Genomic DNA, 21,934 nt, shown 5'->3' on the forward strand with positions numbered 1-21,934 from the left:
AATGTCTTCTTTTGAGAAATGTCTGTTCATATCCTTTCCCCACTTTTTGATGGGGTTGTTTGTTTTTTTCTTGTATATTTGTTTGAGTTCTTTGTAGATTCTGGATATTAGCCCTTTGTCAGATGAGTAGATTGCAAAAATTTTCTCCCATTCTGTAGGTTGCCTGTTCACTCTGATGGTAGTTTCTTTTGCTGTGCAGAAGCTCTTTAGTTTAATTAGATCCCATTTGTCAATTTTGGCTTTTGTTGCCGTTGCTTTTGGTGTTTTAGACATGAAGTCCTTGTCCATGCCTATGTCCTGAATGGTACTACCTAGATTTTCTTCTAGGGTTTTTATGGTATTAGGTCTAACATTTAAGTCTCTAATCCATCTTGAATTAATCTTCGTATAAGGAGTAAGGAAAGGATCCAGTTTCAGCTTTCTACTTATGGCTAGACAATTTTCCCAGCACCACTTATTAAATAGGGAATCCTTTCCCCATTTCTTGTTTTTCTCAGGTTTGTCAAAGATCAGATGGTTGTAGATGTGTGGTATTATTTCTGAGGACTCTGTTCTATTCCATTGGTCTATATCTCTGTTTTGGTACCAGTACCATGCTGTTTTGGTTACTGTAGCCTTGTAGTATAGTTTGAAGTCAGGTAGCGTGATGCCTCCAGCTTTGTCCTTTTGACTTAGGATTGTCTTGGCAATGCGGGCTCTTTTTTGGTTCCATATGAACTTTAAAGCCGTTTTATCCAATTCTGTGAAGAAACTCATTGGTAGCTTGATGGGAATGGCATTGAATCTATAAATAACCTTGGGCATATGGCCATTTTCACGATATTGATTCTTCCTATCCATGAGCATGGTATGTTCTTCCATTTGTTTGTGTCCTCTTTTATTTCACTGAGCAGTGGTTTGTAGTTCTCCTTGAAGAGGTCCTTTACATCCCTTGTAAGTTGGATTCCTAGGTATTTTATTCTTTGAAGCAATTGTGAATGGAAGTTCATTCCTGATTTGGCTCTCTGCTTGTCTGTTAATGGTGTATAAGAATGCTTGTGATTTTTGCACATTAATTTTGTATCCTGAGACTTTGCTGAAGTTGCTTATCAGCTTAAGAAGATTTTGGGCTGAGACGATGGGGTTTTCTAAATATACAATCATGTCATCTGCAAACAGGGACAATTTGACTTCTTCTTTTCCTAACTGAATACCCTTGATTTCTTTATCTTGCCTGATTGCCCTAGCCAGAACTTCCAACACTGTGTTGAATAGGAGTGGTGAGAGAGGGCATCCCTGTCTTGTGCCAGTTTTCAAAGGGAATTTTTCCAGTTTTTGCCCATTCAGTATGATATTGGCTGTGGGTTTGTCATAAATAGCTCTTATTATTTTGAGGTACGTTCCATCAATACCGAATTTATTGAGCGTTTTTAGCATGAAGGGCTGTTGAATTTTGTCAAAAGCCTTTTCTGCATCTATTGAGATAATCATGTGGTTCTTGTCTTTGGTTCTGTTTATATGCTGGATTACGTTTATTGATTTGCGAATGTTGAACCAGCCTTGCATCCCAGGGATGAAGCCCACTTGATCATGGTGGATAAGCTTTTTGATGTGCTGCTGAATCCGGTTTGCCAGTATTTTATAGAGGATTTTTGCATCAATGTTCATCAGGGATGTTGGTCTAAAATTCTCTTTCTTTGTTGTGTCTCTGCCAGGCTTTGGTATCAGGATGATGTTGGCCTCATAAAATGAGTTAGGGAGGATTCCCTCTTTTTCTATTGATTGGAATAGTTTCAGAAGGAATGGTACCAGCTCCTCCTTGTACCTCTGGTAGAATTCAGCTGTGAATCCATCTGGTCCTGGACTTTTTTTGGTGGGTAGGCTATTAATTGTTGCCTCAATTTCAGAGCCTGCTATTGGTCTATTCAGGGATTCAACTTCTTCCTGGTTTAGTCTTGGGAGAGTGTAAGTGTCCAGGAAATTATCCATTTCTTCTACATTTTCTAGTTGATTTCCATAGAGGTGTTTATAGTATTCTCTGATGGTAGTTTGTATTTCTGTGGGGTCGGTGGTGATATCCCCTTTATCATTTTTTATTGCGTCTATTTGATTCCTCTCTCTTTTCTTCTTTATTAGTCTTGCTAGCAGTCTGTCAATTTTGTTGATCTTTTCAAAAAACCAACTCCTGGATTCATTGATTTTTTGGAGGGTTTTTTGTATCTCTATCTCCTTCAGTTCTGCTCTGATCTTAGTTATTTTTTGCCTTCTGCTAGCTTTTGAATGTATTTGCTCTTGCCTCTCTAGTTCTTTTAATTGTGATGTTAGAGTGTCAATTTTAGATCTTTCCTGCTTTCTCTTTTGGGCATTCAGTGCTATAAATTTCCCTCTACACACTGCTTTAAATGTGTCCCAGAGATTCTGGTATGTTGTATCTTTGTTCTCATTGGTTTCAAAGAACATCTTTATTTCTGCTTTCATTTCATTATGTACCCAGTAGTCATTCAGGAGCAGGTTGTTCAGTTTCCATGTGGTTGAGCGGTTTTGATTGAGTTTCTTAGTCCTGAGTTCTAGTTTGATGGCACTGTGGTCTGAGAGACAGTTTGTTATAATTTCTGTTCTTGTACATTTGCTGAGGAGTGCTTTATTTCCAATTATGTGGTCAATTTTGGAATAAGTGTGATGTGGTGCTGAGAAGAATGTATATTCTGTTGACTTGGGGTGGAGAGTTTTACAGATGTCTATTAGGTCCGCTTGGTGCAGAGATGAGTTCAATTCCTGGATATCCTTGTTAACTTTCTGTCTCGTTGATCTGTCTACTGTTGACAGTGAAGTGTTGAAGTCTCCCATTATTATTGTATGGGAGTCTAAGTCTCTTTGTAAGTCTCTAAGGACTTGCTTTATGAATCTGGGTGCTCCTGTATTGGGTGCATATATATTTAGGATAGTTAGCTCTTCCTGTTGAATTGATCCCTTTACCATTATGTAATGGCCTTCTTTGTCTCTTTTGATCTTTGATGGCTTAAAGTCTGTTTTATCAGAGACTAGGATTGCAACCCCTGCTTTTTTTTGTTCTCCATTTGCTTGGTAGATCTTCCTCCATCCCTTTATTTTGAGCCTATGTATGTCTCTGCATGTGAGATGGGTCTCCTGAATACAGCAGACTGATGGGTCTTGACCCTTTATCCAGTTTGCCAGTCTGTGTCTTTTAATTGGAGCATTTAGTCCATTTACATTTAAGGTTAATATTGTTATGTGTAAAATTGATCCTGCCATTATGATATTAACTGGTTATTTTGCTCATTAGTTGATGCAGTTTCTTCCTAGCCTCAATGGTCTTTACAGTTTGGCATGTTTTTGCAATGGCTGGTACCGGTTGTTCCTTTCCATGTTTAGGCCTTCCTTCAGGGTCTCTTGTAAGGCAGGCCTGGTGGTGACAAAATCTCTAAGCATTTGCTTATCTGTAAAGGATTTTATTTCTCCTTCACTGATGAAACTTAGTTTGGCTGGATATGAAATTCTGGGTTTAAAATTCTTTTCTTTAAGAATGTTGAATATTGGCCCCCACTCTCTTCTGGCTTGTAGAGTTTCTGCCGAGAAGTCTGCTGTGAGTCTGATGGGCTTCCCTTTGTGGGTAACCCGAACTTTCTCTCTGGCTGCCTTTAAGATTTTTTCCTTCATTTCAACTTTGGTGAATCTGGCAATTATGTGTCTTGGAGTTGCTCTTCTCGAGGAGTATCTTTGTGGCATTCTCTGTATTTCCTGAATTTGAATGTTGGCCTGCCCTACTAGGTTGGGGAAGTTCTCCTGAATGATATCCTGAAGAGTGTTTTCCAATTTGGTTCCATTTTCCCCCTCACTTTCAGGCACCCCAATCAGACGTAGATTTGGTCTTTTTACATAATCCCATACTTCTTGCAGGCTTTGTTCATTTCTTTTTCTTCTTTTTTCTTTTGGTTTCTCTTCTCGCTTCATTTCATTCATTTGATCCTCAATTGCTGATACTCTTTCTTCCAGTTGATCGAGTTGATTACTGAAGCTTGTGCATTTCTCACGTATTTCTTGTGTCATGGTTTTCATCTCTGTCATTTCGTTTATGACCTTCTCTGCATTAATTATTCTAGCTATCAATTCTTCCACTCTTTTTTCAAGATTTTTAGTTTCTTTGTGCTGGGTACGTAATTCCTCCTTTAGCTCTGAGAGGTTTGATGGACTGAAGCCTTCTTCTCTCATCTCATCAAAGTCATTCTCTGACCAGCTTTGATCCGTTGCTGGCGATGGGCTGTGCTCCTTTGCAGGGGGAGATGCGCTCTTATTTTTTGAATTTCCAGCTTTTCTGCCCTGCTTTTTCCCCATCTTTGTGGTTGTATCTGTCTCTGGTCTTTGATGATGGTGACGTACTGATGGGGTTTTGGTATAGGTGTCCTTCCTGTTTGATAGTTTTCCTTCTGACAGTCAGGACCCTCAGCTATAGGTCTGTTGGAGATTGCTTGAGGTCCGCTCCAGACCCTGTTTGCCTGGGTATCAGCAGCAGAGGTTGCAGAAGATAGAATATTGCTGAACAGCGAGTGTACCTGTCTGATTCTTGCTTTGGAAGCTTCCTCTCAGGGGTGTAGTCCACCCCCACCCTGTGAGGTGTGGGGTGTCAGACTGCCCCTAGTGGGGGATGTCTCCCTGTTAGGCTACTCAGGGGTCAGGGACCCACTTGAGCAGGCAGTCTGCCCCTTCTCAGATCTCAACCTCCGTGTTGGGAGATCCACTGCTCTCTTCAAAGCTGTCAGACAGAGTCGTTTGCGTCTGCACAGGCCTCTGCTGCTTTAGCTGTGCCCTGTCCCCAGAGGCGGAGTCTACAGAGACAGGCAGGTGTCCTTGAGCTGCTGTGAGCTCCACCCAGTTCGAGCTTCCCAGCGGCTTTGTTTACCTACTTAAGCCTCAGTGATGGCGGGCGCCCCTCCCCCAGCCTTGCTGCTGCCTTGCCGTTAGATTGCCGCAGACTGCTGTGTTAGCAAGGAGGGAGGCTCCGTGGGCGTGGGACCCTCCCGGCCAGGTGTGGGATATATTCTCCTGGTGTGCAGGTGTGCTTACAGCGCAGTAGTGGGGTGGGAGTTACCCGATTTTCCAGGTGTTGTGTGTCTCAGTTCCCCTGGCTTGGAAAAGGGACTCCCTTCCCCCTTGCGCTTCCCAGGTGAGGCGATGCCTCGCCCTGCTTCAGCTCTGGCTGGTCAGGCTGCAGCAGCTGACCAGCACGGATTGTCAGGCACTCCCAAGTGAGATGACCCCAGTACCTCAGTTGAAAATGCAGAAATCACCGGTCTTCTGTGTCGCTCGTGCTGGGAGATGGAGACTGGAGCTGTTCCTATTCGGCCATCTTGCTCTGCCCTCAAAGTCATCTTCTTTATCTGAAAAGTAGGAATTTTATAACATAACACTTGAATTTTTAAAAAGTTTTCTTTTTGTTTCTTAAAGGAAGCCTACTTTTTCTGATTATCTCCTCAAAGAAAGGTCTTAGTGGAACAAACATCCAAAACCACACTCTAGGAGGCAGCTGAAGTTTGATCCTGAGTGCTACGAAATGCTGAGGGGGCAGTCATCATCATAGGAGTTGTGGTTCAACTGCTAAAATGGATAAACACTTTAGGCAGAGCATGTAGAGCAAAACACGCCAGTCCAAGGAGTAGATCTGGGAGATGACCTCTCAGTAATGAACTGGAAAGTCTAAGAATAATATCACAGAGAAATGTGCATACACTCTCTTTTATGCAAATCTTTTCCTGACCCTGTGGCCCCTTCTACCTACAGACTGGATTGGGCTTGAAGGAAGTCCCTGTTGATCTTTGGAAAAATAATTCCATTAGAGTAGCAGGAAACAAAACCGTTTTTCAGGAACTCTAAGAAGGAATTGATAAGGTGGATGTGGCCATTGACACACACCATTATAAAGGAAACTTAAAAGAAGAAGAAAAGTGTGGGATTTTAGTTAAGTAGGTGGAAGGGTCAAGAAAAGATTTTCTATATGCTAAAGGGACATTCTGCACACTTTTAGATGTGGAGGAAAAGAAACAAAAAAACTAGGGAGAGTTAGAGAAAAGCGAGGTGAAACCTCTCCATCTCCATTTGGAGGAAAGCATGAGAGAAACAATCAGGTGGAAAAAACATGGTATGTTGAACTTCAAGTGAAGATATGAGAGGGAGCTTGCCTTGTCTTCACATTTTTTTTGTTTTGAAATAAAGTTTGGTGGTTCACAAACATTATTGTGTATTGCAGTCACCCAGGCATCTCCCTATCTTTGAGTCTTGGAATACATAAAGGTTCTGATTCTGCGTTGGACTCAGAAATCTGGATTCTTAATAAGCACCCCAGATGATTTTGATGATGATGATCCAACCTTTGAAAGGGCTCTCGTGTGTTCAGTTTTCAATGAGCAGTAGAGATGTGTAAAGAAGGAAAAGACTTGGGGGCTTAAGAATGAAGTTCTGCGATAAGAGATTTAAAAAGAATTTCTATAAATTTCTATGAATAAAAAGAATTTCTAAGTGACACTGAGTGCCAAGTTAGAATTCAACATCATGGACCACAGCTACCATCTTCTAGAAGGGCCATTAGTAGCAGATAGATTGCACAGAGCAAGTTTTCCAGACATGCACCAGGGCCGTGGTCAGCAATTTATTCTTGTTTTTAAATTGCTTTGATGCCTGATGTTAATGAAACATCTGGAGTTGATTACAATTTCAGTGGCAAATTGAAGTTTTACATTTAGAGAGAATCACCCCAAGAATACCCTAATTATATCTTTAGCTATTGACAATGAGAAAAGGAAAAACATGTAAAATGTATTCCATATTCCTCAGCAGGCCTGTGCAATACCTGGCATTTTTCCAGACATTTCTGAGTTGAGGTAATTAGAACACAGACAAAAAGTCAGATAGTGGAATCAGGTAAAAGCCGAGCAGGTTGAAGGTTTTCCGTGGCAGCCCTGAAGTTGGAGGGACTATTCCTCTCCGACTTCGCACAGCACCATCAGCCCCCCCATATCTCCTTGCACGCTCACATGAACAGTTCTTGGTTTGGGTTTGCTTTCATTCTCGTCCCGTGTGCCATAATTTAAAAAATATTTTTGTTACTCAGTTTTATTAAAATGAAAATAGAAATTAAAAACTAAAAATGATTTATACCAGTGGTTCTTACTCTTTTATTAACAGACCCAAAACAGAATTTTGTTCCAGTGTCTTAAAAACTGATCATACATATATACATGAATTTTCCATAAAACAGTTTCAAGGATTTCACAAATAACCTGACAGCTGTGTTAAAGGGCCGTAGCCCAGACGTGGTGGCTCACGCCTGTGATCTCAACACTTTGGGAGTCTGAGGCAGGGAGATCACTTGAGGTTAGCAGTTTGAGACTAGCCTGGTCAACATGGTGAAACCCTATCTCTGAAAATACAAAAATTAGCCAGGCATGGTGGCGGGCGCCTATAATTCCACTTACTCCAGAGACTGAGGCAGGAGAATCTCTTGAACCCAGGAGGAAGAGGTTGCAGTGAGCCGAGTTCACATGGCTGCATTCCATCCTGGGCAACAGAGTGAGACTCCATCTCAAAGATAATCGTAATAATAGTAGTAGTAGAAATAAAATAAAATAAATAGGACCATGGACTCCAGGTTCAGAATGTAGAGCCAAGAACTGAAAGATGTGGAAGACAGCTGATTTTCACTGGAGTGTTCCTGTCTAATTTCTCTGTAGTACATGTAATTTTTGCATAGTTTTAACACAGAAATAATTTAGGGCTTTGTTTTTGCCCTTAACCTTTATCTTGTTTTACTAAGCTCTCCTAACAGAAACATTTTAGAAAAATGTTATTTTCCTAAATTCCTAAATATATTTTAATAAGGTGCTATATCATATTTCACACTTGTTCTATTACTGAATATTTCTTGCATTCAGTATTTCAGCATTATTTAACTAAACTTACAGAGAATATCGTTTTGCTGTAGGAAAAATTTTATTTTAAGCAGTTTTAGAGAATCAGCCCTATTTTCATTGCTTCATTTCTTTCTACTATCCTTCTGTTTTTACTTTGTTCTTGCTTCTTTTCTTTACTTGATCAGTTTTCTGTTACTCATACAGTTGAAAAATGTCCATGACAACAGTTGAAAGAGAGATATGATGAACTAAACAATTTATCAATAATAAATATTTTGTTGGTGATAAATTGGGCATATAATATTGGTCTTGATTCTTATCTCACCTAATTAATGTTTGCTTACTTTTACCTTTCTCATAATTCTGTCCTGACTTGATAGTGTAAAATTCTTTTATGCTATCAATATTGAATAGTTTCTGAAGAGTTAATAGATAAAAATTTGGCTCCAGATAGTTTTAATGTAGCACTATTAAATTTTAGTAATTTATAGTCAATTCATTTTAATGTAAAAATCATGTAACTGAAATAATCAAGCATATTGCCACAGTTGTGAAATCTTTATAATAAGCCCAACTTGTTTAACTCATTTTCTGGAGTAATGTATTTAATCTGAAAGTAGTTGTTTAGAATTTTTTAACTTTAAATAATATTTGCTTTCCAGAAATGTTTTATCTCTGTAGAATAAAAAAGTAATGCAATTGCTTCGTTTTGTATTGAATACTTTATTTATTAGTCCCAATTTTTATTTGTTTATAGAGTTGTAAGTTATGAGAACATCAATAAAAATGACTACTATACTATTAGCCAAAGGGCAGTAACACACATTTATAATGAAGACGCTGAATTTATAGAAATTGATCGATGGGAACAGGAATATCTATATCACAGAGAACTCACTAAGATTCCCATATTTTCACTGTTCCGGAAATGGAAGGCTTTTAGTGTGTGGAGGAAGAATGTCCGCTCCAAGAAAATCACCGGATGTCGAAAATCTCTACAAAAAAACTTGTTCATTGTTAATCCTGTATGTATTTATCATTCATATTTTAAAATAATTACTTACAAAAAAAGAAAGTGTGAATTTTTTATAGCTGTTGGTATAGACTGGTCTTGAAATCAAATATTTTGTATTCTTAAGAGAATTCCCAGTTTTCATCCTGTATTGTCATTTAGGAGTCTAGCAATCGAGGGGTGTTTCTACATTTTAACTAGGGTTGCAAAATGCAAAAATATAAGAAGAGAGTTGGACAGGTCCCTTTTGATTAGAAGTCACCTCAGAGTTTTTGGATTTGTGATCCCCTTTGTTGTTGATTAGGAAAGTTTTATGTCATTTTGAGCAGAGTAGGCTGGTAGCCTCTATTACCTCTCCTCATCTTTGAGACACTCTAGACTTTAGAGTCCAAAATAAGTTAGCGCCTTGTTTTCATGGGTCAGTAGCTCCCAATATATCATATGTTTCCTTTACAATGGATTCATACAGTAGGAAAATTTTTAATATTTACTTTGGACAACGGGGCAATCATGAAAACAAAACTGTGAAAAAATGTGTGACCATATTTAAAATTTCTATCTGTTGAATTTCAACTTGCATTAGAAGTTTCCTTTTTGGCCCCTAGGAATAAACTGCAATCATCATTACCGTCACACTCAGAGTTCTGGTCCTCAGCTGTCTATTTCTGTGACAGTATCTCAAGTTTGCTTTTTACTAGTCATTTCCTTCACTTTGCATATGGTAATATGAAAGACTATTATCAACATGCCAGTCACACAATAGGGAAACATTCAAGGTCTCTGGCTAACATAAACATTAGTACAAGACAAATATATAAGATGGACTATCTCAAGTCATCCATTCCACTGTGCATTCTGAGTTGTGAAAAACTATTCCAGTCCTTCTTGACATGAAACTCAAATTTCATTAAGGATCCATCAGTCATTTGAAGTTATTTTACCATCTTTCATCTTTTACCATGTCTTGCACACTACATATATCATATATGTGTTGCTAGGTATGTAAAATAGTTCATTCTTAATTTGTCTTTGAAATTACTTCTATCAATCCTCGAGGCATGTTCTCTTATTGTGCTGAGAGTTTTCATTCTGTGTCCGTCATTCACACCAGTGGTGTTTCAGCCTTTATAGTATCTTCTCTTAAATTTAGTCCCAGCAGACTAGAAAGCTCTCATCCTTTTAAGCAAGGATTGGCCTAAATAACAGAATCATTGCAGTCATTTAAATATGTATTAAATGCTATAATCACCCACACACTTATCACTAGTCTATATTTATAATTAGTTAACTAGGGCTGATTCCCCTAGACAAGGTTGAAGGGAGACATACTGAGTTGTCCTTGTTTTCTTTTTATGATTTTTTTTTAAATAACCAATTTTGTTGGCACCTGTGCCTACATCATTTCCTTATAACAGTTTTGATATATAATTTACATACTATACAATTCACACATGGGAAGTACGCAATTCTGTTATTTTTAGTATATTCACAGAATTGATCAACCATTACCACAGTCAATCTTAGAATATATGCATCACTCCAAAGGAAACCTCATTACCCTTTAGTGGTCACTCTATTTCTTTCTGACTTTCCTGTCCCTTCCCCCAATTATAGGCAACCGCTAATCTACTTTCTATCTCCATAGTTTGGCCTGTTCTGTAGATTTCACATAAATGGAATCATACAATACACTTGGCTCTCAGTGTCTTGGGGGACTGGTTCCAGGACCACCCCAGCAAATACCAAAAATCCACGGATGCTCAAGTCCCTTATATAAAATGGCATAGTATTTGCATATAACCTACAAACATCCTCCTATATACTTTGTCATCTCTAAATTACTTTTAATACTTAATACAACGTAAATGCTATGTAAATTGTTGTTACACTATATTGTTTAGAAAATAATGACCCAAAAAAGTCTATTCATCTTTAATATGGACACAAGCATTGTATACCCTACTACATTTTTAATCTACAGTTGGTTGAATCCATGACTGTGGAACCCGAGGATACACAAGGATCGTATGTAGTCCTTTATAACTGACATTTGTTTATTTAACATAATGTTTTCAAGGTTCTTCTTCTATGTTGTAGCATAGCATTTTTAAAAGTTGGCAAATTATATTGGATATGCCTATTTTATTTGTCCATCTATTGATGGATATTTGGATTGTTTCCACTTTTTATCTATTGTGAATAATGCTGCTATGAGCATGCATGTACAAGTTTTTGTCTAGACATATGTTTTCATTTTTCTTTGGCACGTATGTAAGAGCGGAATTGCTGGGTCATTAGCAACTTTATGTTTAATCTTTTGAGGAAACATGAAGCAGTTTTCCAAAGCAACTTGTTACCCAATAACAATTTAATGTGAAATTTGACTTTCTTCTGTGTCCTAACCTCTTAATAGATGGGCCTTTCCATTATCATTATGACTGGACATTGTAAAGTACTTAAGGTAACACCCAGTTTTCTATTACTTGCCCTCAATTCCTTAAGTCACTTGCCGTATTCCTTAAATAGCTGAAAGACATGTATGTGTTTTCAAAATCAAAAGAAAGGAATTCAGACAAATTAAATCTGATAATTCAAGGAATACTTTTAGAAAAGAGTTATAGAGGTGATCTTTTAACATATGCGTTTTATAATTGTAGCAAAAGTTCACACACAGAAGTGTTTATTATCCTTAATAACCATTCTTGCTTTTTGAATGTTTATACTTTTAAAGTACAGAATATTTTTACTAAATAATAAATTCCTATTTTCATTCAGCATTTGCAACCAGCTCTTCTTAAAATAAATGAATTGTGTTATTATTTGAGTTTTATGGGACTTTGTTATATTGAAAAGTGTCACACGTACACCCTGCAGGAATTTAAGGCCGCACAAGTCATATGGCTAGCAGAGGTAACAAATTTTATCTATAAGAATCAAAGCTTTTTTCCCTATTTTTGATGCTTCAGTGTCACTAACTGTACATATTCAACAATATCTAGGTGACAGAACGCCTGGGAGAATTTCGAAACGAGGCAAAATATGTAGTCAGGAAGGCTTGTCGATTTGCTTTGCGTGCTGCAGGATTTGTTCCTGATGACTGTCCTTTTGGACCTTTTGAGGGTATGAAGGGGAAAGAACCTCAATATATCAGAGGTAGTGGCTTTCTAAAATTTCAGCCCTTTTTAATTTTACTTTTCTTAAGTTTAAATAATGATTCTATGTTTGAATTGTTCCAAACATTTGATGGATGTTATAAATGTAATATATTTTGTGGAAGGGAGGGAAATAGAAAATACTGCATGTTTCTCCCATTACTCCTGTTTGTATATAGTATTTCTAAACTGGATACAGAATCTTGATTAATAAGCACTTTAGAGTGGACTTAGCATCTCTCTGCTTAAAGGTACGTCCAGTCTACTAGCACATACAATAGGTTTGTTAAAATTAAGGGACTGGATTGACCTTAGGATTGACTCGGTTGGCATGTACTATAAAGGATGACTAAATAATAGGTAGAAAAGGAGGGTAAAGCTGTTCCTAGGAAAGAGGTAGCATAATATACAGATCAAATCCTGTTAATGAGAATGTCAGTAAACTGTCTACAATCTTGTTGAATTGAAATCCTTTGATGTAAATTTATTTTGGATAATGGGGCTGTTTTGCAGGTTTGAAATGCTTCATGTACCAAAATATTTTGTTGTTTTTGAATTTTATTTATCTTTTCTTTGAATCATATTGAAAGAGATGGAACTTTTATACAAGTACACTTGTTGTTGTGCCTTCTGTTATTCTTAGATTATCATAAAATGCAGAGCAGTATAAGTTTCATTAATACGCCATATGAGTTGCCCACTTATGGAGACTCTGAGAAAATGACGTATACAGAGCAGGCCAGCAAAAGGCATCATTGCATGAGGCTGACGTGGTAAGACTATTCTCATTTTCAAGAAAAATTGTAGTATCCATCTTAAGCTTCATTAAAAATTAAACCCCAGAAAGTGATGAGTATGTTAATTTGCATAATTGGAGTAATCATATCACTATGTATATCAAAGCATCGTGTTGTATACCTGAAGTACACACAATAAAAAATTAAAATGAAAAGTAGAATCTTTTCTAGGACCTAAGTGATGTCTCACTTGGAAAAAAAAATGGAACCCTTCACCACATTGTTCATGAATGGTGATGAGAAATTTGTGGGACATGGTAACCTGAATGCACAGCCCAGAAGACCCCCTCTTCAAACTGCCACCAACCAAAGCAGCTCTGGGACTGTGAGCTGATAGAGACAGAGCATGAGGCCAAGGCCAAGAGCTCCTCTTTGATCTCTCTGGCTTTGTTTCCCTCTGGCCCAGCCTGGGCATGGAGACTCGCAGTATAGCAGGCTGTGGCAGGGAGAAATCAGGAACACAGATTTATGGACCTCCTCAAGTGGGCCTGGAGGACGTGCTCCATCTTTTTGGTCACAAAAGAACTATAGGCAGCTGCATAACTTCACAAAGGTGCACCCAATCCCTAAAATGGGATTTACCACTGGGAGCCAGAGAGAGAAATATCCCTCCTAGGACCTCACCAGGGGACTCTCATTCGCACTAGCTCTGACACCTGCTTACCCAACTGGATCTTGACCTTGACTGTTCCAGAATTTGGATTTCCCATCATTCTAAAATCTCATGTCTTTGAAACTATAAAGTACTGATTATTGTTATTCAGCCCTCACAGACTTAATCCAACTTTTGCAATTATGTAATACATCTTAACTGTATCTCAGTTTATATATGAAAATATCTGTGTAGCAACAGAAATCAGTGAATCAGTCTCTGAGGCTACCATAGTGGGCCTAAAAGTATTAGAGACCTTAGAGCTCCACGTGGGCAGAATAGGACTATTCTAAATGTCTTGCTGACTCAGTCTGCATTCTAAGTAAGCACTCAAGTAAGGAAACATAAACTTCAAACCTTTGGGTTAGCAATTGCCATCAACATTTATTCAATAGCAAAAATTTTACACTTTTACTATTAGAATGCAAGTTACAGATGTTGTATGCATTGATTTCTCCTTTAAAGCATCTTTTAAAAAAATTATGGCCCTTTTAGCTAGATAAACTAGATGCATTTTCCCTAACAGCTATATTACTCATTAAATATTCTATTGAAGAGTTAGAACATCTAACTGAATTAATGCTACATATTTGAATAGATTTGTGTTTTAAAAGGAAAAATAAGAACAACTCTTCTGGACAATACATATCTGATATTGTAGTATAATTAAATGGAAATTCAAGGAGAAATTATGATACTTTACATTTTAAATATTTGCTTTAGAGGCACTGTCAAAAATATGTAGTGAACATAAAAAACTGAAGTTGTATTTGTTTTTTTCTTTTCAAGCTTTATTCGTCTAAACGACTATCTAATTGAGAACATATTGCATGTCTTAACCGTAAATGCTGTTAATTCGCTTTTGAACCATCTCACTGACAAGCTAAAACGAACACCTTCAGCAGATGTCATTCAGAAATGGATTACTGAAGAGAAGCCTGAAGTCCCTGATAAAAAGGTATACTCACACAAAATTAAGAATATTTTATTGGTCCGCATTTATTGAGGAGCGCAAACTATGCTGTATGAATTATGCTAATTTCTGTGCACTAAAAAAAGAGAGAAATGCATAGAGCAGCGGCCCCCAACATTTTGGACACCAGAGACCAGTTTCATGGAAGACAATTTTTTCTGCAGACTCTGGGGGATGATTTCAGGATGAAACTGTTCCACCTCAAATCCTCAGGCATTAGTTAGAGTCTCATAAGGAGCGTGCAACCTAGATTCCTCACATGCACAGTTCACAGTAGGGTTTGGGCTCCTATGAGAATCTAATGCCACCACTGATCTGAGGGGAGGCAGAACTCAGGCAGTAATGCTCACCCTCTGCTCACCTCCTGCTGCGCAGCCTGGACCTCTACCTGGTCCATGGCCCGGAGGCTGGGGACCCCGGGCATAGAGTATTTCATGTTATAATCAAAGCCTACAATACACATGAAATGGCAGACTGAAAATCAGCATATCAACAAGTATCTAATAATAGAGTAAAAATCCACCATACTGAGAGAAAGTTCCTGTCACAGGAACTTGCTAAAGCTTACTCATGTGTTCATTGACATATTTCTTAAGTACCTACTCTGTGCCAATTCCTGTGCTGGATGTTGAGTAGATAGTCATGAAAAGCATAGATAGGATCTTTGTCCCCCAAAGCTTATAGTTCATGGGGACATAAGTGCTCCTTGTGGGCATAAACTGGCAGGCAGAAACAGGAAAAGTGATATAAATAAAAGAGGTAAACAATGGTTTAGAGGTGAAAAGAAGCAAATTACTGTGCTTTGAGGGAATGGCCTTTTATGAGGATGTTGATCTTAAAGACACAGAGTACTTTGAGAAGTTTGGATGAAGTAGTACAAATTCGTGCATTCCAGCATAGCTAAAAGAAAGATCATATTGTCTCATATTCAAATTTCCAGTAAGTTTTGCCCTAGCTCCATCCTTAGTACTAATAGCTTCCTTCCAGAATACCTACATGCTCACCTGATTTCATCAAGGTGAGCAAAACATGCTCATCTCATTTCATCAAACCTCCTACCTCACAGCTTAAGTCTCCTGCTCCACAGAAACCTAATTATATAAGACCTGATGCTCTCAGCCTTAGTTTCCCTTTCTTCCAAAAGTTAAATCATAGTCACGTACTCCTTTTCATAGCTTTCTCTCCTCCCCTATTCTGAATTTCTCCTTTTTATAAATAGTATCAAAATTTTAAAAGTCACAGTTATTTTTCTATTCTAAAAGTAATTTATGCTAAGTGACAAAATTAGGAAAACACAGAAATATACAAAGAAAAGCACCTTTGCTACCCAAAGATAATTACTTCAAAGGGAAAAAAAGATATTATACTTCCTTACTGCTTTATCCCTTGCTTTTTCCTCTTAGCAATACAGTATTATGAAATATTTCCCAAGTCACCATTTATTTTTCCACATGATATTCTCACAGAGAAATTTATAATTCTTGTAAATAATTTTCAATTATTGATCACATTCCCACTATTTCAAATAATGATGTTAAAGGGTATCCTTGTCTATGCATTTTTCACACATTTCAGATTTTTCCCCTTAGAAAAAAATTCCTAGATGTGAAATTGAGTCAGAAATATGCACATTTTTAAGGCTTTTGATACATACACACTGACATATACTTTCCAGAAGGCTTTGTCAATTTACAGCAATGTTTAAGAATGAGCATTTAGGCCAGGCATAGTGGCTCATGTTTGTAGTCCCAGCACTTTGGGAGGCCCAGGCGGGTGGATCACCTGAGGTCAGAAGTTCGAGACCAGCCTGGCCAACATACTAAAACACCGTCTCTACTAAAAATACAAAAATTAGCCAGGCGTGGTGGTGGGTGCCTATAATCCCAGCTACTCAGGAAGCTAAGGCAGGGGAATTGCTTGAACCCAGGAGACGGAGGTTGCAGTGAGCTGAGATCGCTTCATTGCATTCCAACCTAGGCAACAAGAGTGAAACTCCGTCTCAAAAAAAAAAAAAGAATAAGCATTTACCCACCTGCATACTAAATAATATTACCATTCATTTTCATCTGCATCAGTAATATACAAAGTGGTATATCACTGCCTTCAAATCTTGTATTCTTGTAATTATGACCCCAGGGCAGGAATAAGGGCATGGGTCTAGGAATCAGAAATATCAGGGTTTGAATTCTGGTCTGCCGCCTACTAGCTAGTATGATCTGGATGAAACATTCTACCTTCTCCAAATCCCATTTTCATCCTACGGGAACAATAATGGAACCTGTTTAAGAAGGTTGGTGTGGGAATTACACAAATACCCAGCACTGTGCCTGGCGAACATAAACTCTCTGCAAATGTTTTTAACTGAATAAACTATTTTAAGGAAGAGAAGAATAAGGAGGTGAATTCATCATTTCTATTTTGCTTTCAAGAATTCTCAGATTATGTCCTTTGCCCATTTTTCTACTTAAGTATATATGTATTTGAATATATTTCTATGTAAGGATTCATTAATATATTATTGGCATATAGTCCTATTAAGTATATCAACTATAGTTTTATTAAAATATCATCAACTTTTTATCTGCTGTATACATTTTTGATATGTCTTCCTAGTTTATTGTTTACCTTTCCATTTTGCTGGTAGTAGTTTTACAAGGAGAAAAGGTTTAAACTGTTATGTAGCCTTTCAATATTTGCCTTTTTTTCTTTCTGTTCTTTATTATTCTCTGAAACACTTTCCGCATGCCAAGATTATGAATTCAGCTAATTATATAAACTTCAGTTTACATGTCCCTTGTTTTTTTATTTTTGTTTAGACCTTGATACTTGTATCTTTATAACACTGTAAATATACTCATTTCAGGGGACCCTTGTGATGGAAAAGCAAGAAGAAGATGAATCTCTCATCCCTATGTTTCTCACAGAACTAATGTTGACGGTCCAGTCACTTCTCTTTGAGCCTTCTCTGGAAGACTTTCTGGTGTGTGTTTTTCATGTATTACTCACATGCAAGCACCCTTTTGGAAAATGAAGCAGCTGTTTTGCTGTCAATTGGTTGTCAGAATTGCAGTTGTCACTACTCCAAGATGGTCATGAGAAAGAGAGAAAGCATTGTTTTGTCACAGCATTATAGCTCTATATAAACTATCTAAAAGTTTAGCACATTATCTTTAACTTGAGTCAGATTAGAGGCTTTGTAAGGTACAGGAAAACATTCTATACAAAATTTAAAAGTGACTATAGGGATCCCTTTAAGGACAACTCAAGAGATCGCTCTGTTGTGAATACCTTTTCCCCTCCCTCCCTCCCTCCCTCCCTCCCTTCCTTCCTTCTTCCCTTCCTTCCTCTCTCTCTCTCTTTTTTGAAACAGGGACTCACTCTGTCACCCAGGCTGGAATGTAGTGATGTGATCTTAGCTCACTGCAGCCTCAACCTCCCAGGCCCAAGCAATCCTCCCACCTCAGCCTCCTGAGTAGCTGGGACTACAGGTGTGTGCCACCAGGCCTGGCTATTTTTTTTTTTTAGAGATGGGTCTTTGCCATTATGGCCAGGCAGGTCTTGAACTCCTGGGCTCAATGATCCGCTTGCTTCTGCCTGCCAAAGTGCTGGCATTGCAGGTGTGAACCACCATGCCCAGCCTGTAAATACCATTTTTGAAATCTTTTTAAAGGTATGCTGGATCCTAGAGAATTTTGTTGTCTTAGTTATCTATAGCAGTGTAACAAGTTACCACAAAGGTAGCAGTTGGAAACATCCTCCATGAAACATCTCAGTTTCTGTAAGTCAGGAGCTTCACTGGCTACTCAGATTATCCTCTATTTCAAGGTCTTGGTTTCCCTCAGACTGCTGGAAGAATTCAGCTGTAAGCAACTGTAAAACTGGGATCCCCATTTCCTTAAGGGGTGTCAGCCAAAGACCACCCTACTTAGGTCCTAGAAACCATCTCTAGTTCCTTGCCATGTGGCCCACTCTCTCAGCAGCTTACAATATGGCTATTCACTTCTTCAAGGCCGGCTGTACCACTCTCTTAGGAAGGCCTCAATCCCTCTTTTAAGGGCTTTCACTTGATTCAGTCACATCTATCAAGGATAATCACTTTTGACTAACTTGAAAACAACTGAGTTGGGCCCCTGCAATATCCCCCCACCTTTGCCGCATCATGTAACCTAATCATGGGACTGGCATCGTATTATATTCACAACTCTCACCCACACTCAAAAGGAAGGGATTGAACAGCATGTGTACACAGGGGCAGGAATTTTGGGGGTCATCTTAGAATTCTGCCTCCTATATTTGCATAGGTGCATAGGTTAGTAAACCAGTCAAAGTCTGTATCTTCTGTTGTTAGCTGCTGTACTCTGATTCAAAAGTACTAGTAATCAAGATCTCTAGATTTTAGTCTTGGCTTTACAATTAATAAGCTATTTGACTTTGGGAAAACCACTTCTGGGGTTCAGTTTCTGCATTTGTATGATGAGAAGGCATATGAGTTCTAGCGTTGCTTCCTCTTCCAGCAGTCTATGATTCTGTAATTTTTGGGATAGGCAGTTTGAAGGCATTTACAATGCCAAACAGACTACTGAGGTCCCTGTGATTGGAAGCTCACTCAGGAGCTCCCATGCCAAGAGGCACTGGACTCTCATGTCCCCTCCTGGCCACAAGACTCATGTCCTTCACATGGGATGCAGGTGTCCTCGACTGCAGATGACAAAAGGAGGCTCTCTCACAAGCAGCTGGCTGTCTTTTACCCCCAAGGGGTGGGCCTCAAAAAACTGAATACCCTTCCCATTTCCTATTACAGGACCCTGTTCCCCACATGGGTATTTTTAACTTCTACATATGAAACATACATGGCCAAACTTTGGGAATAATTAGCATGCTTGTCCATTCATACCAAAATAAGATTTTATTTCATATAACCCAAAAATCAGCCAATAGAAGTATAAATAGGACTATTGTTCATAAATTTTCTATTTTTTCACTACAATTTTAGTCATTAGCCTTAATCATTCCCAATGATTCCAAACACACATACACACAGAGATTAATCTAAAGGAAAATTATATACCTAAGTCATGATCTCTTACTTTGCTCTTGCTTAGGTTACCTGTGGTTTCCTAATACTTGATTCAATATATACTTTTGAATTTTAATATTTCTTGCTGTGTGAGACAAACCTCCCATTGCATTTGATTCTGTTTACTGCTTCTGCTAATTGAAATAGACTCCTCCTTTGGTTTAATTGAAATAGACTTCTCCTTTGGTTTAATTGAAATAGACTCCTCCTTTGGTTTCTATTTCTGTAGCAACATTTTTTCCTTCTCAGTCATCTTTCCAAGAGCCTCTTTTATATCTATAGATCCAATACTTTTCTTTTAAGCCTCACTCATGGTCATCTGGAAATCTTCACCTGAATGTCCCACAGTTAACTTCAATTCACCAATATGAATTGAACTTATCAATTTCTTTGAAAACTTGCTCCTCCCTCCCTGTCTCCATCTCAATGAAAGGTGCCCAAGCCAGCAATCTGGCAGTTCTCCTAGATGCCCAGATGCCCAAGCCAGCAATCTGGGAGTTCCCCTAGAGTCTCCCTTACCTCCTTGAGATCAGGTCATCAGTTCTTGTGTGCTGAACCATGGTTGCACCCACTCTGCCACTCTTCTCCATTGGGACCTCATCATCTCTCTTCTGGCCTGCTGAAATAATCTGCTCTCATCTGCCTGCCTCTTTCCCTTCTAATCCATTTTCCACATTGCTAACAGCAAGATTATTCTCATAAGCAAATCTAATCATGTCCCTTTCCTGCTTAAAATTTCTCCATTGCCTGTAGTAGCATCTTTCACAAGATGTTCTGTGAGTTGTTGGTAAGCATTCCAGGAGAAAGGGGGTTGTGATATACATTTATATATTAACAGATATAAAAAATCCTGTTTAGCAGGTCCTGAGAAAATTCCTGTTTAACTTCGTGTAACTCAAGATTTCTTCTCAAATTTACCTTGGAAGTTGGGACCCTTTATCTTCTGGGTAGTCCCCGATCACAGTTTGGGGATTGCTGGCCCATGGGCTAACACTGGCATCGTGCACAAGGCCTTTCATGAAGGGGCTGACTGCATCTGCAGAGTATCCTCTTGCTGCACTGCAGTGCTGATGCTCCAGTACCTAAATGACTCACCTGCCTGCCCCTTTGGGTCCCATACGCAATGACTTAGCAAGGATTATACTGTTGTCTGATACACTTGACAAGCTCCTCTTCATCTTTTGAGACTCATTTAAAGACTTACGTTTTCTTTATCTCATTTTCTCTAATTAGACTTTATATTTATTTTAAATTACAAACTAAACATGCTCATTGAAGAGACTTTGAAAAACACAGGAAAAAATTATTAAAATAATCGATAATATTATGTACCAAAAATAAAAACCCGTTAACATTTTTATATGCTTCTGTCCAGTCTTGTCTTAGTGCATACTGATATACTGACATACATAACTTACCATGAGGTTATCTACAGAGATAGATATGGATACATATTTACATTGAGATAATATTATATACCAGTTTTATATCCTGCTCACTCTCTTTTATTCAAACTTAACATTATATCATAAGCTTTTTCTCATGTCATTAATTATTTTTGGGAGACGCCATTTTGTAAGGATATGTAATTTTCCATTGTATAAAGGCACCAGAACTTATATAACTATACTTCTACTTTTGAACACTTAAGTATTTCTCTGATTAGTTATTAATACAAGAAATACTGCAGTGATTGTCCTTGCACACAAATCTTTGTTTACATTTCTATTTTTCCCATAGATTAGCTTTCTGGAATATAAACTACTACCCAAAGAATATAAACTTTTAACCCTCCCTTTAAATTTTCCCATAGACTTCCTTGGCTTTCCTTCCATTGTGACCTGCTAGTGTTTTGTTCGCACTTCAAATGTAGAACTCATCACCATGTGTTGCAATTTTTTTGTCTCTCTCAATTAGAAAACGTGTCCTGAAGGTAGGGCCATGTCTTTTGATTTGTCGTACACTCAGAATCAGCACAATACCCAGCCTAGTTGAATAAGTTCTTATTTATTTTAGCATTTCATAAAATTCAAAAGAATTTATAAACATGCGCATTTATATTTATATTTATGCCTTTCTCGTTGACAGGATGGTATTTTGGGTGCAGTTAATCATTGTCAAAACACTGTGTTATCAGTTCCTAATCTCGTGCCTGATTCGTATTTTGATGCTTTCACCAGCCCTTATATTAACAACAAACTTGAAGAAAAAACCTGTGGAACTGGGCCAAGTTTAGCAGCAGTATTCGAGGATGATAAGAATTTTCACACAGTTATTTCTCAAATAAAGGTATGTTTACTCTGACTAAAACTATTTTATAATATTCTCAATTTTTATGAAATTAAGTAATATATATTTTTTTCTTTCGTA

The 21,934-nt window shown here is 38.0% G+C and overlaps 1 protein-coding gene across 1 annotated transcript in view; it reads left to right on the top strand.

Moving 5' to 3' along the window:
* Positions 1 to 21,934, top strand: part of LOC113225192 (dynein heavy chain 6, axonemal-like) — a 125,553-nt gene that overhangs the window by 38,599 nt on the left and 65,020 nt on the right. The window contains exons 5-11 of the mRNA XM_026456430.2: positions 8,659 to 8,926; positions 11,689 to 11,823; positions 11,913 to 12,066; positions 12,709 to 12,838; positions 14,304 to 14,472; positions 17,351 to 17,467; positions 21,653 to 21,853. Of these exons, the coding sequence (XP_026312215.1) occupies positions 8,659 to 8,926; positions 11,689 to 11,823; positions 11,913 to 12,066; positions 12,709 to 12,838; positions 14,304 to 14,472; positions 17,351 to 17,467; positions 21,653 to 21,853 (1,174 nt within the window). The remainder of the gene's footprint in view (positions 1 to 8,658; positions 8,927 to 11,688; positions 11,824 to 11,912; positions 12,067 to 12,708; positions 12,839 to 14,303; positions 14,473 to 17,350; positions 17,468 to 21,652; positions 21,854 to 21,934) is intronic.

Source organism: Piliocolobus tephrosceles, chromosome 15 (assembly GCF_002776525.5).
Source record: "Piliocolobus tephrosceles isolate RC106 chromosome 15, ASM277652v3, whole genome shotgun sequence".
In the NCBI taxonomy this organism is placed as follows: Eukaryota; Metazoa; Chordata; class Mammalia; order Primates; family Cercopithecidae; genus Piliocolobus; species Piliocolobus tephrosceles.